The sequence below is a fragment of the Etheostoma spectabile genome, chromosome 5 (genome assembly GCF_008692095.1).
Source record: "Etheostoma spectabile isolate EspeVRDwgs_2016 chromosome 5, UIUC_Espe_1.0, whole genome shotgun sequence".
NCBI lineage: Eukaryota > Metazoa > Chordata > Actinopteri > Perciformes > Percidae > Etheostoma > Etheostoma spectabile.
In genome coordinates this window covers 33724944-33743018 of record NC_045737.1, presented here as the reverse complement: position 1 = coordinate 33743018, position 18075 = coordinate 33724944, and the positions used below count along the sequence as shown (strand labels likewise).

The 18075-nt window shown below is 41.2% G+C and overlaps 1 protein-coding gene across 1 annotated transcript in view; it reads left to right on the top strand.

Annotated features, from left to right (window-relative positions):
• man1a2 (mannosidase, alpha, class 1A, member 2) overlaps positions 1–18075 on the top strand; it is a 151946-nt gene that overhangs the window by 111723 nt on the left and 22148 nt on the right. The window contains exons 7-9 of the mRNA XM_032515891.1: positions 8896–8990; positions 11986–12109; positions 12510–12603. Of these exons, the coding sequence (XP_032371782.1) occupies positions 8896–8990; positions 11986–12109; positions 12510–12603 (313 nt within the window). The remainder of the gene's footprint in view (positions 1–8895; positions 8991–11985; positions 12110–12509; positions 12604–18075) is intronic.

Below are 18075 nucleotides of genomic sequence, written 5' to 3'. Positions count from 1 at the left end.
TTTGAGGGGAGAAGGTCGGAGGAGCAAGCGGAGCCCTGTAATGTAGGATAATGAGATGACAGCTTCTAAGAGAAAAAAGCTGCAGACTCCACAGGTGTAAACACTACAGCACAACTGCCCTGTGGAGGGAGGGAGGGAGGGAGGGAGGGAGGGAGAGAGGGAGGAGCATGACAGAAATGGAACAGCAGATGAAGAGCAGGTGGGTAAAGAGAAAGGGGGGCAGAGATAATGATCGTGAAAGACAAGGATGATCAGAAAAGAGAGTAGCGCAGAGAGAAAGACTTCAGGGGCCAAGGAGGGAGGAGAGCACGGGGGAAAAATTGGAACCAGAGACGAGGGAGAAAATTAGTTTGGGGACTGCAGGAGACAAAGGGAAAGGGAAGACAAAGAGAGAGAGGTGGAGAGACAGACATGACAGAAGGCAGATAGTAAAAGAAAAATTGTGTTGATAAACGGTAAGAAAATAAGAAGTCTGTATACGCGCCTTTTGTCTCTGCCATCAAGAATTGTGATTTGAAGCCTCTCTCCAAAGACGTCCTGTGTCTTTCTCTCGCTCCCTCCCTCAGATTTGTGTCAGTCTTGCTCCTTCCTCGTTTCAATTCTTTCCCTGTATCTCTTTCATTACCCTACACTTTCCCCCTCACTCGTTATCTGTCTGCACTGTGAAATAGAGCTCAGCTGTCTGTTGTCCAGGGAGTGATATGACTGCAGACTGCTCTGTCTACCCTGGCCCGTCTCTTTGATCTCGCCAGGGAGCATTTGATTCTCTCTCATTCTTTGTCAAACCCTAAACCCGTCAAACAAATTCAGTTCATCACACTCCCTCTGACTGACTGCCACTACGCTGCTTCCCAGCAGGAAGTCAGGGAGACACACATGGGATAAAAGGGAAAGATTGGCTAGCATTGCTACGTTTTAGATATGCAACACAGACAAATTTGAGGTATATTCTCTTGGGAAAGGAAAGCAAATAAATATTGAATAATTACAACAATATCACTGGGTCTAACAGCAACTCCTGCTTTTCACTCTGGATCTGGCGGGTTTGTGTGTAGCGCCAAAGTGTAAACAAATGGACTCCTCATTCACTAGTTTTGAACAATAAGTGTGGGAGTATCTGATGCACTAAACTAAAAATAGGTTGAATGGTAATGCTTGGGGAAAGAAGGACCTCTGCATTGCCCCCTGATGAGTGTTTGATCCTCATTGAGTATAATGAGTGTACTGGGTTTGTTAGGTCTCACTGGTAATGCTTGCTGTTACAGTGCAGAGTGAAGAAAATTTGGGTTTTATTAACAAATCTGTAGTGACAAATGCAGCCAACCATTGATAGACTGTTAAAAAGGTTAATTGACAATATTTTGTACAAAGTCTTTGTATACGAGACAGGACATGAGGCAAACCTTAATGTTTTGACAGTTTCTTGCCAGTAAGAGAGCAGCACATATGGAGGCAACCCCAGTGGTTTTCAACAGTTGTCTAGCTTCCTCTGGGAGTCTTTTTCCCCATTGCAGATATTGCTGTGATGATGTGCTTAGTAACAGCAGGCAGACACACAAACACACACACACACACACATGCACACATACACACACACGTGCTGAGTGAACAAGGGACAACCAAGATGGTGTACAGACAAGAGAGAAATATGAATTACATCACAGCTTTGTGAATTCCACTCTGCAAACAAATGGCTTACCATGCCCATACTAACCAGGGAGGGAATGACAAAGTATCTATCTCACACAATGTAATAGTTTGACTCAACCACTTTGCAAAAGTCACATAGGGAGAAAAGTTGGAAGGACGGAGGGGTCAAAAGACATTCCAAATGAGATGAAGTCAGAGGTGTGGAGAAGGGATGGAAATCGATGTATAGTAGGGAGAGGACAGAGAAAAGAGTGAGAGATTTTTGTAATGGAAATGACAAGCGGAAAGATGTGGGGAAATGGACCATGCACTGAGAACAGGAACATAAGTGATAGAGTTAATGAGGGTAAGATGAGAATGATGTAGAATGGTACAGGAAGGAAAAAATGTCTCTGTGGGAATTATAGTGAATGCATCGAGATGTACACGGTAGTTCATAAAAAAAAAAAAAGTTCCACTTTTCAGTTGGTCAAGAATTGCTGGATTTCCTTCCAAAAAAAACTAATATAATCAGAACATCCAATTGCAAGCACTCTAGATGTCCTGCATTTTACTTTAGTGAATGTCTCACATTTTAATGAGAAAGTAATGACAAAAACACTTTTGGAGCATCCACATGAAGCAAGCCTTTGGTGACTGCACACCACCTCCACCCCTCCACCACGCTGTTGCTGGTAGCGTTTAAAGGCTCTGACACACCAATCCTACGGCTGACCGGCGGCAGAAAAGGACTGCCTCCCCGAGCAGGCATCGCTAATCTGTATTGTCACCCAAAAAATGAAAAACGGCAGCCGAACGTGTCTTGTGGGTCTGGCTTCTCCAGAATTTCAGAACCGACCATAATGGCGGCTCATTCGGAACACGATCTCGTATTTTACGAAAACAGTGCAACGAAACGTCTTTCTGAGAACATTTTAAGCGAGAAAGAGGCCGTGCAGTTGCTGAATCTGTCTTCATTACTGATTTGACAAAAGTCAGTTTAAAAGATTTTTGTCAGATTTTGAGAGCCGTTTGTCTCGCTCATCCCGCTCATCATTTCCAGGTTAACACTCCACCAATCAGATTGGTCATTGAGTCCGACTGCCCACCCACCAATTCAACATGTCAAATCGGTCGAAATTAAGGCCTACACTCCTCCGGGTGATGACGGCACGGTACACACCAAACAGATTTGAGTCAGTGACCTCGCCGGACTGTCCAACACTCAATAATCGGGTTGGTGTGTCAGCGCCTTTACCTGTCAAATCAGAGAGGACGCGGAGGGTTAAAAAAAATCATGGACTCTTCAGAAGAGGTCATTATCGTGGAATTTTTTATGTCTTCTTTGTCGCCAAAGCTGAACGCTGCTGTTGTCCTTTCTCAGCTGTGACTTAAAACGCATCACTTAAGCTTCTGCGCTGGACAACGCCATTTTGTAAACATAGCCATACGGAGAAATACAGAGAGTTTTGTGGTGCTTAATGAGCTTTTTATCAACTCATTTGGTTATGGCTTGAATGTAATGTTCATTAATATAAAATAGTTACCCACTGTAACTTTAATGTTTTCTTGCATTAAAAAACATTCAACTTTTTTCATCTTCAGCTGTCCTCAGTGGAGAAGACAGTAACATTCAAGATAGGATAGTCTATGACTTAAGCAGTATAAGCACATCAGGTGATGCACATCCAGAGTTTGGACGCTTAAGGCAGAATAACTCATCAGTCATATCCTTTTCAAGACTTCCCAAGTCTACCATTTCCATTAATGTTGAATGTAAAGCTGACAGCAGTCAGTGTGTTATGGTTCAATGGCAACAAATGCAGGAATCATAAAGCTAATTTGATGATGGTCCCCATGGCAGCTCATCTTTGTGCCGCCTACTTTTGACGCAGCCCCGCTGAGTGCTGAACAATATGAGCAAATGGATCAGCTGATGGCAAAGTAGCATGAGAAAGTAAGGAAATGACACCGTGCACGCACGCACACACACACACACAAGCATAAACACACAGCGGGTGACTTAATCTTGTCTCTCCTGCTTGCCCTTAGGGCCCTTCTTACTAAGCAGGCGCATTTACCACATTTCACAGTTTACCCCTTAATCCCTTTAGGAAGCTCCATTGCATGTCAACAGTGGCCCACTGCTTACACCCGTGTGTGTGTGTGTGTGTGTGTGTGTGTGTGTGTGTGTGTGTGTGTGTGTGTGTGTGTGTGTGTGTGTGTGTGTGTGTGTGTGTGTGTGTGTGTGTTAAAGTTGTAGTTCCATAATGGCGTCGTTGTGGCAACGCTGCTTAATATCCAGAAGTTAAAGCCCGAGCAAGAGCAATCTTTGCTGAGTTTTGTTGGTGGCCATAATGTTGTGGCCCTGCTCCCAACGGGGCTCAGGAAAAGTTTGATTTTCCAGCTTGCTCCGTTACTGGTGATGAAGTTGGCTAAGGCTAATGCTAGCAATGCTAATCCTAAATACAGGCCTTGTCGGTCTCCCCTCTTGATGCACATGCACATGATATACGTTATGACCTAACATTATTGATTGGTTTACGGCAGGTCCGGAGTGGCTCTGGGCAGATCCAATAGTTTTAAACTTCAAGAGAGTACCCGCCTTCAAGGACGTTAACACTTGTCAATGGACAGAGGCCAGGCCTCTGTACAAATAAAATGTTCGAGAGTCTGGTAGGACCAGGCTAGAGAAGATCTGGGCAATGTATCGATACTATATCTATCGTGATATGAGACTAGATATCGTCTGAGATTTTGAATATTGTAATATGATAATATGGTTTCAAAGGCTGCATTACAGTAAAGTGATGTCATTTTCTGAACATACCATACTGTTGTAACTATTCTATTATTTTCCTTTACCCACTTATACCCACAAATACCCGGTACTTGGTCAAAAATATTGTTATATTTGATTTTCTCCGTATCACCCAGCCCTAGTACTTTCAAACATTCATTGGGTTCTCGCTAGACGCTTATCTATCAGAGCTTTCTTAGCTTTACAGCAATTTCAGTTTCTCCCAGCTGCTCTCAGCTTACAAACGATATCCTCATGTGTAATAACTGGATCATTGGCTGAGTTTAGGACGTGTTTGAGTGGCGGATTACAGCTCTCTCTGTCCCTGGGAACATAACATTGATGCGTCATTTGGCAGGCAATTTCATCCCCAGTCTCCTGACGGGACCGTCGCACGCATGTTTTAGCACAGCTGATCCCAATAGGAGTCAAACCCCTCACCCTGGCAGTGTTAACGTCATTCACCATGAGGGCCACAACACCAGCCTGTTCCCCCCTCTAACCCCTTCACCCTTCCCTGCCGTACTCTAAATCTGCTGTCTGGGAATTTGGCCCATGGAAACAACAACGGCCTCGGGGCACTACTAATCCCTAAAGAGAGAGAATGCAAAAAAGATTAATAGGACGAAAACAGAAATTCGATGTGATGGGGAGTGTGTTGAAAGAGAAATAGGACACTGCTAATGGTTGATTAAAGAAAAGAGAGATAAGTGGCAACAGGCAGAAGAGAAATTGTGAAAGAGAAGAAGGAAAAGAAATCAGTATGTACGTATAAGGACTCAATGGAGTCAATATTTAGATAAATACCGGGAATGATACCTTATATTTTGGCTCAGTTAACAAAATTTGTGGTTAACTCATAACAACAATTTTTGATAAACATCCTTTAAATATGCTTGTTAGAGTAATCAAAAATAAGACATTGATATATGAAGAGAAAAACAGTGGGAGGGAGCGGTGGAAACCGTGCAAACGAAGATATCAGAAAGCTCCACTCTGGCCGGAGGTTTTAGAAAGACTCGTTTTAAAAAGACTTGTTTTTAGAAAGGCTCGTTTTCAGAGGTGAATTCTCTGTTTGCATGTAAACAAAGGGCACAAACGAAGGGAAATGTCTTCCTTTTTCAAAATAACCATATATACGTTAACAGGGCCTTAAAGTAAATGTAAATGTAACGGACGCTCTTTTAAAGAGCTTTTCTAGTCTTAACGACTACTCAAAGCCCATTCACACATATTCATACACTGAGGCTGCTTTACAAGGTGCCACCTGCTCATCAGATACACACTCACACACATTTACACTCCAAAGGCGCAGCAGGGGCAATTCAGGGTTCAGTGTCTTGCCCAAGGATACTTCAACATGGGATTGCTTACTTACTTTGTTAAGTGGTAAACAATGCCACTTACCAACAATGCCTGGTTACTTGCAAGGGAGCCGGTTTGTACCTGCATTTATGTTGTGTAGCTTTCAGCATATTGTTGCATATTCTCTAAGTCTGTTCACAGCAGATGCTGAACAATAAATCCGGCTACACAAGTGGTCAGAGCCCCACGAGTCTCTAGTGTGATAATGTCCATAGTAATATAAAAAAAAAAGTTCAGGCACTCATTAAGCAGAATCTCTATCTTCCTCTTAGTCTCTCAACAGGTTCATTTCCTTTTATAATCCACAATAACACCCTTGTTTCTTTAGAAGCCCTGGTTGCTTTTTACTGGGAGCACCCTCGTTTTTTATTTTATCTCTGCCTGTAGATGAAAGTAGTGGAGGAAGATGATTATCATAAAGTGTAGAGTTGTGTTTGTGAGGGCGGCTGGCTGTCGGTTCCAATGGGTCATTTGGATCCTGTCCTTGCTTGATGATGTCGGCCGCAGGGTTGCCAATAAAAAGCAATGGAATTTATTAAGAGCCTCTGTGCGACCAGTAGACAGGCCACGAATTAGTGGAGGGGTTTTTGACGACTGGACAGACATGACCTTACACATACCATAACCTTACAAACACACACATGCCTCCTTCAAATCCCTATATAGTCATTGTCAGTCTGAGGTGAAGCCATGAGAGGCAGACATGGAAGACAATTTCTGCCCTGGTGTTGCCCAAACGGATAAAGTGGATGGCTTTGCTCTACTTAGTTGTCTGTCTGTGACTTTTCAGTCTCCTTTTTTCCCTAATTTTTGGCATTTTCACTCGCAATAATACAACAATATGCAAACTGAAAATGAAGTGGATGGAAAGGCACCTATAGTCTTTTGATCCTTTCTCGGATTCTTTTTCTCTCATTCAGGAGCTTCCTATCCTCTTCATATGCACACATCTCTACATCTGTTTGGCTGCATTGTTCTCTCTCTCCTCCCATTCTGTGTCTATTTGTCCCTTATTTAACTCCACAGTTTGACCTCCAAGTCCTTTTGTAAGATGTCCCACTGGCTGCTTAAGTATTCTACAAACACCAGCATGTGTTATTGCTTACTTTGCGAGACAGCAGGAATTTTCCATAGATCTGGTCTCTCTATAAAACTGCTAGGCCCTGACAGATTGTGTTGATGAATCAGCCTCCGTCTACCCTGTGTCTAAGTCCTTTCTCTTTGGCTCTGCTTTGCCTGATTGCTGTCTGCCAGTTGTATAACTCCCTATTTCGTCCATGAATTCCACTACTGTCCTACATTGCAAAACTGGAAATCAAACACCTTAAAATGAGCTATTTGAGCTATTTGCTTATCAATGTTTTTCTTCTTGACTTTTCAGACAATGTGGATCAAAATGTAAGTAGCTATGCAGACAAGTTGGAAAGTGGAAGGACCTCTTTGATACACCCATCTGATGTCAGTCTGGTATTACGACTGTAGTCTTTTCTTGAACATTGTTGAGTAAAACTGGATTTGTAATACCAAATGTCATCATCCCTCAACCAGTTCTCGTATACCATGGATTTGTTTAGTCAGGAAAAGAGCAACACCAGATTTTAGTTGTTGTTTTTTTTCTTCTTTCTTTTAAACCACTAGTGCAGCAGATGTTTGATGGTATATTGGCATAGCAGTTGATCGCAAAAATGTTTTCCTGTCACACAGTGGACTACAACTGTATTTGCTGCAACAAGACAAATAAAGTAAAACATTTTGTTTCTCTTTGTTGACTTTTCTAAGCAGAAGCATTGTCATGATGCCAAAATTGATAAACAACAACGTTTTATATCAGCACTTTATACTAGTAAAATACTGGAACAAAGACAAGATTAAACATTAGGTGGTATTACCATAAGTATTTATTCTAACACCATAGCAAGTAACCAATGTCCATTTGGTGTCTGTCTTTGTCAGCTCTTTTTTGTGTCTGTTGTTTTAATTGGATTAAAATTGTTTATACATTGCATGCTTGTCAACTGTCAAAAACCAGAGTGCGGCTTGTACAGTCCATGACTTGCTCTGAATAGATTTTTGTAAATAACCTTTCATTCTTTGTTTAGAGATACTGTAAATGTGACACCTTTGTGTGGGTTGTTACACTCCACAGGTGTCCCTCAAATGAAAATTCAGCTTGAATAACTTATTTAAGACTTGTCATGGAGTCTGAACACCTGTCCTCTTGTAGAGCAACCTCATTTTTAGGAAGCAACATTAAGATTAATAAAACTAAGTCAGTCATAAGTAAGTTAGTCAGTTGCTGTTTATCTCGAATTTTATCGTGACTTTTCTGTCTTCTGAACATCACCCACAGTTACAGCTTTCAGCACATGCTTTTATGCAGCGAGTTCAGCCGCAGAATAACCTTAGTTTGCTTTTATCTCTTTGATTGGTATGCTGAGAAAAGAACAAGGGCTGCAGCAGATTTTCCTGAACCTTCAACTGTCAGACAAGTGCAAGAACTTGTGTAATCTCAAAAGGAGCACCTGTCCATTTCTCCCCATCAGTGTGTATGAATTAGATAATAATGATTTAGACGATTAGATAATCCAACCCAACTCTTGATTGTGTACTTTTGTGTCTCACTTGCTGTAGTTTGACCTCCAGGCTTTTCTTCTAGACATTTCAGTTGTACTCTGCAACATTTCATATCACTGCAGAACAGTTTGAAGGGATGTTTTGCATATACTAGTCTGCCAGTCTCCTCCATAAATCTATTCTGCTACGACACTTCCCGGCCATCATTTAGCGATCGTTTGTCTCCTGACATCTCAATCCTCCTGCATTTGTTTGGTGGTTGGCAGTTGTTCTATGCTCGTATCTGTCAACTGGGAGAAGAATATTTAGCAGGGACGGTTGATGGACTGGAGAATGTTTCAAGTGAACATAATAAGATGGAGAGTTAACCAATGTTAAAATCAACCCTATATATTTCTCTCTCTCTCTCTCTCTCTCTCTCTCTCTCTCTCTCTCTCTCTCTCTCTCTCTCTCTCTCTCTCTCTCTCTCTCTCTCTGTTTCTCTCTCTCTCTCTCTCTCTCCTCCTCCCCTCTCTCTCCCTCCCCAGGTATTCAAGCTGAAGGCGGTCCAGCTAGCTGAGAAGCTGCTTCCTGCCTTCAACACCCCCACAGGAATCCCCTGGGCTATGGTCAACCTTAAGAGGTCAGTGACACTGCCACTCCCCTTCATCCAGTAGCTTACCTGAGATGAATAAGAAGTGAAACTCAAAATCAGATTACAGAGCAGCCAGAAACAAACTACTCCTTCTTGAATACGCTGAATAATGTCTCACTATAGCTTATTAAATGTAACCCTACTGCAACGAAAGACTAACTGTGAACACAACACTGACATTATATCACGTTGTATTGTAATATAAAAGAACTGATTATTGCTGCATTATTGTCTCCAAAAGTATTGACGTGTCTTATTTGTCAATAGTTCCACCCCCCAGTTTTATTTGTGTTTTCTGCTGTTTTTTGTTAACACAGAACTTGGTTTGTGCATTATGCAAAACATTTACATCTAACTCCAAAATGTTCAGTACTCAAAGGCGCTTGACAAATACAATCTTCATCAACTTAATGAACAACTCAATTTTTGAAATGTCTTTTGATTTTAAAATTCAGTCTACCCACACAGTTGTTTTCCCTGATTAGACCTCGTCATTAGACTGCGTGGGTTAGTGAAAACTGTACTTCCACCTTCATCATTATCATTACATCATTTGGTGCCCTCGTGTAACTCCCAATGCACCTTCACTCAATTTTAACTTTTAAAGAAGTTGAATAACTGACAATATCTGTGTGAGAGTATGGCTTGAATTCATCAGGGTGAAATTGTCTTTTAAACAGACAGCAAAAAAGTCTTAAAAGAGAATTCCAGTTGATTTCAACACGTAGCTTTGTTGTTTGGAAATTTGGAGTGCAAAACAAGCAAAACAAGCGGTGCTGCCTTCCCTGTGTGATCCTCCTGCTAGCGTTAGCACCCAGCAGGCGCAAACAGGGCAAGTTTTAAACGTGATTCCTTCCGAGGGAACGCAGCGAATCTGACTGCAGTGGTGACAGAAAGGCATGAAAGTTGTGTTAATCCATACCTCTGTTTATTTCCTGTTTTCATCTGAAGTCCACATTAGTTGATTGTCAAACTCATACAATCCAATATTCCAAAATGTATTTTTTCCACACAAAGAATCAGGTACACATAGGTAACTAAGCAACAGTGGGCTCTTGAACTTTTGACCTGCTGCAGCCGGCAGCTCTGCTCTGCCAATACATTTTTTTGTCTCAGTGCATGTATTGTTTTAGTTTGGTGCAACACCGCCAACGCCGCCGCTAGTTAGCTTAGCATAGGGAATGGAATCCTGTGTTGCTGGTTAGCATGTTGTGAGTAAAAGTGAGTCAACAAAAAAACAAAACTAATTACTTCTTGTGGCTTGCGTATTCACAACGATTACAAATAGCTATGCAGAATAACACTAGACAGTTTCCTTGGCAGATATTGATTTGGGACAGTGCTTTGGCTGTGCTTCCACCCAATATAGTCCCAAATCAATATCTGGTGTCGCAACGGACTATAACAATGCATGCACTGAAACTAAAAATGCGTTGGCCCACCTATCTACAGCTAGTGGAGACCGTGATGAGCCCATTTCAACAAACGGTGGCGTGTTCCTTTAATCTAAACGCACACGTATAACACATGTGTCTCTTTTTGAGCTTGTTCAGACAAATGCACCACTTCCTTCTCACACACGCGCGCACACAGACACACACACACACACACACACACACACACACACACACACACACACACACACACACACACACACACAAGTAGCAACCCATTAATGTTACATGCACTCATGTAAAATTAAAGCAGTTCCAGACTGTGTCACATATGGTGATGTGTAAATGTGACCAAGACAAACTCCTGAACTTGTGGTGAACGGCTGGCAGCCGTCTACCCAGCACCACCACAGTGTGCTTTGTTTCACTAGAATAAAAAGTAGATTTTCTGGTTTGTTGGTGTTATAAAAAATTAAGCTGAAGTGCACCTGTGAAAATGTCTTACATTTAGAGTGAATTACTTCAGCATTTAGGCTGCTGTGATATGTAAATCCTTGACCAAACCAGATTATCTACACGTTTTATTTGAAAATCAAACCACAGGTTACTTCAAGTTGCAGTTGTCAAGATTCATGTTTTTGATCTTCTTTTTTTCGTTTCACTTTTTTCTCTATTTTAAGTGATAGAAGTTTATTTGCAGATTTCTTATATTTAGTTGTATATTATTTTCAAGACCCTATTTCATTTCAGAGATAGTAACGATAGAGCTAGGCCAGAATCTTGACATATCAAAAACCCTTTCAGCCCCTGCGGATACATTGTTATAATTTTGCTAATGCGACAGTTGAGACCTTTATTACTCTTTAATATTATAATATATTGAAGAATTGTAGTATTTGTTTCTTTGTCCAAGCCCCTCTCTCTCCCTGTCTTACAGTCTTGCTCTCCATCACACCAATATCTCACCCTCCACAGTCAACACTCAAATTCTCTTGTCTCTCCGTCTTCATCACTTCATCTCTTTTTGGTAGAATTTCGGGAAACACCATGTTGTGCTTTGATGAGACTAATGGCAAGCTTAGACAACATCAGGTCATTCATAGGTTACAGGTCAGGGGACGAGAATATTCGGCCTGTCTCTGATAACCAAACCTGTCCATATATATGCAAGTCTACAGATTCAGGAAATCTAGACAGCTGTATGATGAGGGAATGTTTTGTCTCAGGACTGACTCCTTTTGGAAGTCGGTGGGCCTGCCACACTTCAGCATGCTACCAGAGAGCTAGATAGGCCAAACTAGGCTTTAGCATCTGTGTTTAGGCGACTGCAATATCTTTGTTTACCTTAAAGGTTTAGCAAAACGCCTCCAACAGAGTTGAAATACACCTTAAGTAGGACAGGAACTTCAGAGAGTTTTTGACGGCACTGCACCAAACACATTGTGGTTAAACTCTACTGTCTCCTCAAGTGATCGTTCATTAAATGCTCCTGTGTAATTGATCAAAGTCTCCCGGACCTTCTTCATGTATGTGAAATGAGTTGTGCTGCTCCGCGGTTTTTCTTTCTCACTCTTCCTCTCCATTTCCAGTGGTGTTGGTCGTAACTGGGGTTGGGCGTCGGCAGGCAGCAGCATCCTGGCTGAGTTTGGGACTCTCCACATGGAGTTTGTCCACCTCACCTACCTGACAGGAAACCCCGCCTACTACCAGAAGGTAGCACTGTGAATTATTTTTGCATGTGTGTCTGGGTCATGCCTATGTTTGTATAATGCTGATTGCTATGAGCAATTATTTTGACTGATATTGCTATTGCGATAAGATTCAAGATATTGGATGGAATGATTATTTTTGTATATTCTCATTTTCATTGGGAAATATCAAAATACATGTATTAAAAGAAATTAAAAAATGTAAATAAAGATAACTCATATTACTGTATGTGTACTGAAAGAGAACAGCACAAATAAAAAGGTCACATCAATCAAACAAGAAACATTACAAAATTAAATGTATAAAATAGACTTATCTGTTGTGAAAAGATGACGATTGCAATTTTTCAACAACAAAGAAATTCACTTTGCATTAAAACTCTTCTGTCTGGTGTTGATCTCAGGTGATGCACATCCGGAAGCTGTTAGCCAAAATGGACAGACCCAACGGGCTCTACCCAAACTACCTGAACCCTCGTACCGGACGCTGGGGACAACGTAAGTACACCTTTTGGTTTACTTTGACTTTGAGGATCGTAAAACTGCATCAAAACATGTCAGCAGTCCTAAGTTTAATGCCTTCAATTTTTGCTCTTTTGTGGTTGTAAGTAATTTAAGTGTGTGTGTGCGCGTGCGCGTGCGTGTGCGTGCGCGTGTGTGTGTGTGTGTGTGTGTGTGTGTACTACTAAATAAGACTTGTGGTACTTAACATTATGGTTTTAAGATGTGCAAGGATACTGGTAATATTTATTTATATATATATATAGTCATTCTTTAATTTATATAGATATAGTTATTATATATAGTTATTGACTACAGCATGAGTTAATGGGAAATTCATTCAATCATTATCAACATTAAGTGCAATACGAGGGGGAGGATGTGCTGTGGGTTCGCTTCTGTTCTTCTGTGAATGTGAAGGAAAGTGGGGGGGATTGTGTGTGGTTATTAGATGTTCATTGAAGCGTTGAATGAGATTATTTGTGATCATGTTCTGTGTAGGTTAACTGTATGCTGTGTGTGTGTGTGTGTGTGTGTGTGTGTGTGTGTGTGTGTGTGTGTGTGTGTGTGTGTGTGTGTCGCCATTTGTTTCTCTTGAATGCCCAGGACAAATTTCTCCTATTGGAGACGATAAAGGCTTATCTTATCTTCCTGTGAGCCTTAAATGATCTTGTGCTCAGAGGTGCTACTATATGAAGAGAAACAGGAGAAATTAACACAAAGTGAAGGAAAGAGAAGGAGCAGAATGGATTGTCTTTAATGAGAACAAATTGAAGCAAGTAGAAGAAGATGGAAGAGAAGAGAGGGAACACAGTGTTTCCGTATACACATTGTCTCTGCGCACTCTCGTTAGAAGAATTATTTTTAAACTGAGCGCTGTAATTTTTGCTGTAATCTGTATGAATGGTAATGTATTGTGTTGTTTTTATTTTTCCAGGCAAGTGAGTTTCCACGTTAGTGAGAGCCATAGTATATATAAGTCTATTCAATTTCACAACACTCCCATGTAAACGATAAATAGGCAATACACATACAGACAATGAACAGAGCAGGAGAACACTTACCAGAAGAGGATACTGCTCTCAAAAATACACTTTTTTTAACAACTGCTGTGGTCTAGCAAGAAGAACCTTCTATTTTGTTTGTTTTACTTGTCAACAAAACAAATGGAGAACAATCATGGATGGATGGATAAATGGAAGGGCTCATTAATGGATGGATAGGTGGCTTGGCAGACAGACTGATGTACTTGTAAGTGCACAGACTTTGGGCCAAAAGCAGGGGAAAATAAATGGACGAAAGGTGGAGGGACGGCAGATTGATTGATTGATGGATGAGTACATTAACAGATGAATAGTCAGCTGGCAAGTTGCATGACTTGGCGTGCGTGCGTGCGAGCGAGCGAGTGAGTGAGGGAGAGAAATGGAGAGAATATGTCACCCTGAATGGAAATGTCTTGATATCGACCGTGGGTTTGTGCCGTGCTTCTGCGTAACGTTTACTGTTTTGATTGAGCCTAAACAATAAACTAGGTAATCTGGCTTTCATAACTCCGTGCCTAGCCTCTTACTGACGTCACTGTAGGCTAATTTATCACAGCTACTAGGGATGGGTCGCTTCAACATTTGTGTAGCTACTCACATTAAATTTTATTGCTGGAGTACCCGAGTTGGTTACTCGCAAAAACAACTGAGACACAGCCAGTTAAGTGATCCCGGCTGGTCCCGGCTAACGCCACTATTACATATTGGACCATTAATGCACCTAAACAATGATCAATGATTACCAAATTTCTCTCTCATATTGCTCCTCATAACCACTGAAAACGGTCAAAAAATAAAACCCAAGGTCCTATTGTTATGGATGTTATCAGACATTAAGAGTTTCTGCTTCACATTTTTCGCCTGGCAGCGGAGCGGCTGTGGGTTGACTCCCCACAGTTAAACAACACAGCTTAACAACGATCAATCATCACCAAATTTGTAGTTCGATTTTTTTTTGGACAGTTTTCAGTGGTTATGAGGAGCAGTATGAGAGAGAAATTTGGTGATCATCGACCATTGTTTGAGTGCATTAAAACACGTTGAGCTTTTTCCTCACCTTAGGCGCCTATGAAGAGGAAACGTTTAACTTCTCTAATCGTATCTCGGATTTCGGTTTAGTTGTTTTTGACAGACTTAAGTGTTCATGACAAGATATAGCTAAGAGAAATTTGGTGATTATTGATCGTTGTTTAGGTACATTAAACCATGTTAAGCTTTTTCACGTTAAGTGTTAGAATGTCCCGACAGGCGGTGTTGTGTAGTCAGCGCAGCAGCAGAACGGCTGTGTCTGCCCTGTGGGGGTAGAGAGTTTAGTGGATTTGTTGGCATCTGTCGTTCAAGAATTATGTGTTATGGAATTGTATCGGTTATGAACTTTATTTATTTTCAACTAAATTGAGTTTGAGGTTTTCAAAAAAAGTGCTGGGTACAAAATGACTTATGACGAAAGGTACCCGTCCCCACTGTCCCTTTACAACAGGACCCAATGTATGGAATAATGTAGTAGTAGTAGTAGTAATAATAACAATGTATACTTTATTAATCCTGTGAGGGAAAGTTACTACTAACACTCTGTTGTTATTAAACACATTACACACAGGCCTGAATTACACACACATGCTCAGTACCTATACATGCGCTAAATGGAGAGATGTTAGAGGGAGTAGTTAAACTAGCATGCTAACTGTAGCACTGATTCCCACTAGAAGCTACTTTCTGTAAATGGTGAGTCATCAGGAGGTCCCACTCACTGAAAGTGTTTTAGTCTTCCCACATTATTAAAAATGTACTGTAGTTCCAGTTTTGGTGACAGCAAATGACCAGACTCTCAAAACTCAAAGCAATAATTGTCCTGTAACCTCAGTACTCTTGTACGTGTTGTGATTTGAATCACGGCTAAACAAAGGCGAACATCATTGGCTTCTCAGCTGGTTAACTGACTGGAATTTAAAATGCGTTACAAAAATAGTTTTAGTGTCTGCCCATACAAATGCAGTATTGCACCAATAAAATTGTCAGCGCTATGTTGGCTGAAAAATAAATGACATTTGAATTTCTTGTTTATGGTAATGACAGTTTGATTTTAATGTTGTTTATGTAAAAAAAGAAGGTTACATGTCACAGTTAAGGTTTTGAGATTTGGTAAGAGGCTTCAATCCTAGAAATACAAACATCACTATATATTATGGATCCTGGCTTGCCGGTGCCATATAACCAGGTGACTCTTTTTCTGTGTACTGATCTGACGGCCACATCCTTCTTCATGAGGAATCATGCACAAGTTGATTGGAGTTGATGGGATTACATTTCACTGGATTTGTGCCTCCCACAATTTCATGTGACAGATAGTTGATTGATACCGCTTATCTTGTTAAGCATGTTTTTAATCAACTTTACACACATCACTGAAGCAACAGCAAAGATCCTATACAACCGCTGCTCGTGGAGCTGACATGATACCATGATTATCATGCCCAGAGTCAGTAAGGCAGAAAATTGCAGTACAATTAAAGTCTGTTTTTAGATAATGTAAAACTTGTCGGAACGTGGCTGTTATTTGCATATTTTTTTAACACCTGTAACTGCTGCAGAGTAAAGCAGGGACCTGCCAAATCTATTTAAATTCATTACAAGACCATTTAGACTGAGCTTTTAGGACTAAATGAACCCACACGGCTGGCTTTCGTTAGATTTATTTGCGCTGGTATCTCGGCACAAAATGAACACAAACAACCAGCATTAAACTGTCTCTGGCTGTGGTGTGTGTTACTGCATTGGCTGATGCGGCAGGTAAACAACCACCTTTTTGGAGGTTTTGTCATAGTCTTAAAAAGTCCAAACAGGATTTTAAAGTAGAAGAAATAAAAGAGTGCACATTTTCACCCTGCCTGCCACAGGCAAACGATTATCTTTCACCCTAGTTACAGTATGATGTGTGTGGGTGTATGTAAGGAAGCTCTCTGTGTGTTGAACATTTGAATTGTGTGTAGCTGTAAGTGTTGGGTGGAGGAGGGACACAAACACACACATGTACTTTTAGAATGAATAACACAGCCATGAAAGCACATTAACTATTAAAAGTAACAACCTGAAAATTAGATTATTTTACGATTTATTTCTATGGTGTTTCTTACTTTTAAGCCATTATTATGATCCTCATTATCACTATCTCTGCCTGCTCTGTGAACCCCTATAACCTCAAAATCAACTAGTGCTTCAAACCAGACTTTCATTTTTATTTGATTTATTTAAAAAAACAAGAAGTATCTGAAAGTTATCTGTTTTGCAGGTCCAGTGATTTTATAAACTACCTACAATAAATTCACTGCATCTAGGAATTCAACTTTTTCTTTAGAAGGAAATGTAAATATATCATCATCTATTCGAAGGAGACCTTTCAAAACACCTGCCTTGGATATTTTCTTGATAGTTACCTGCGTGTGTGTGTGTGTGTGTGTGTGTGTTGTGTGTGTGTGGGTTTGTTTGTGGTGTGTGGTGTGTGTTTGTGTGTGGTCGGTTTGTTTGTTTCTGTGGATGTAGTGTGCGTTTCTGTGAGTGATGTGTGCGTTTTCTGTGAGTGAGGTGTGCGGTGTAGGGTGTGTTTCTGTGGAGTTAGGTGTGCGGTGTAGGTTTGTGTGTGGTGTAGCGTTTCTGTGGAGTGTAGTGTGCGGTGTAGGTTTTGTGTTTCGTGTGAGTGTAGGTGTGCGTTTCTGTGGAGTGTAGGTGTGTGTTTCTGTGGAGTGTAGGTGTGCGGGTGTTTGTGTTTCTGTGGAGGTAGTGTGCGGTGTAGGTTTGTGTTTCTGTGGATGTGTGTGCGGTGTAGGTGTGTGTTTCGTGGATGTAGTTGTTCGTTTCTGTGGAGTGTAGGTGTGCGTGTAGGTTGTGTTCTGGTGGAGTGTAGGGTCGTGTAGGTGTGTGTTTTGTGGAGTGTAGGTGTGGCGGTGTAGGTGTGTGTTTCTGTGGAGTGTAGGTGTGCGGTGTAGGTGTGTGTTTCTGTGGAGTGTAGGTGTGCGGTGTAGGTGTGTGTTTCTGTGGAGTGTAGGTGTGCGGTGTAGGTGTGTGTTTCTGTGGAGTGTAGGTGTGCGGTGTAGGTGTGTGTTTCTGTGGAGTGTAGGTGTGTAGACAGTAGTTAAGCCAACTAATGAGGAATGAGGCTAAGCTCCTCTGTCACTGACAGCCTTATTACCACACACTCATCTGCCTACACACACTACCCACTCATTCTTTTTAACCCACTCATCGACACTCTTCTTTGCTTACTCTCCTTCTCACAAGCACACACAGACACACACACATACACACTCAGTCAAACACGTCTTCATCACTGGATTTCAATGTAGCAAAACTAAGTATTGCTGACAGGATCTGAAACTGCCAGTGTTTCAGAGGTTCAACTTTGTTACTGTACAGCCACGTGAAAATTATA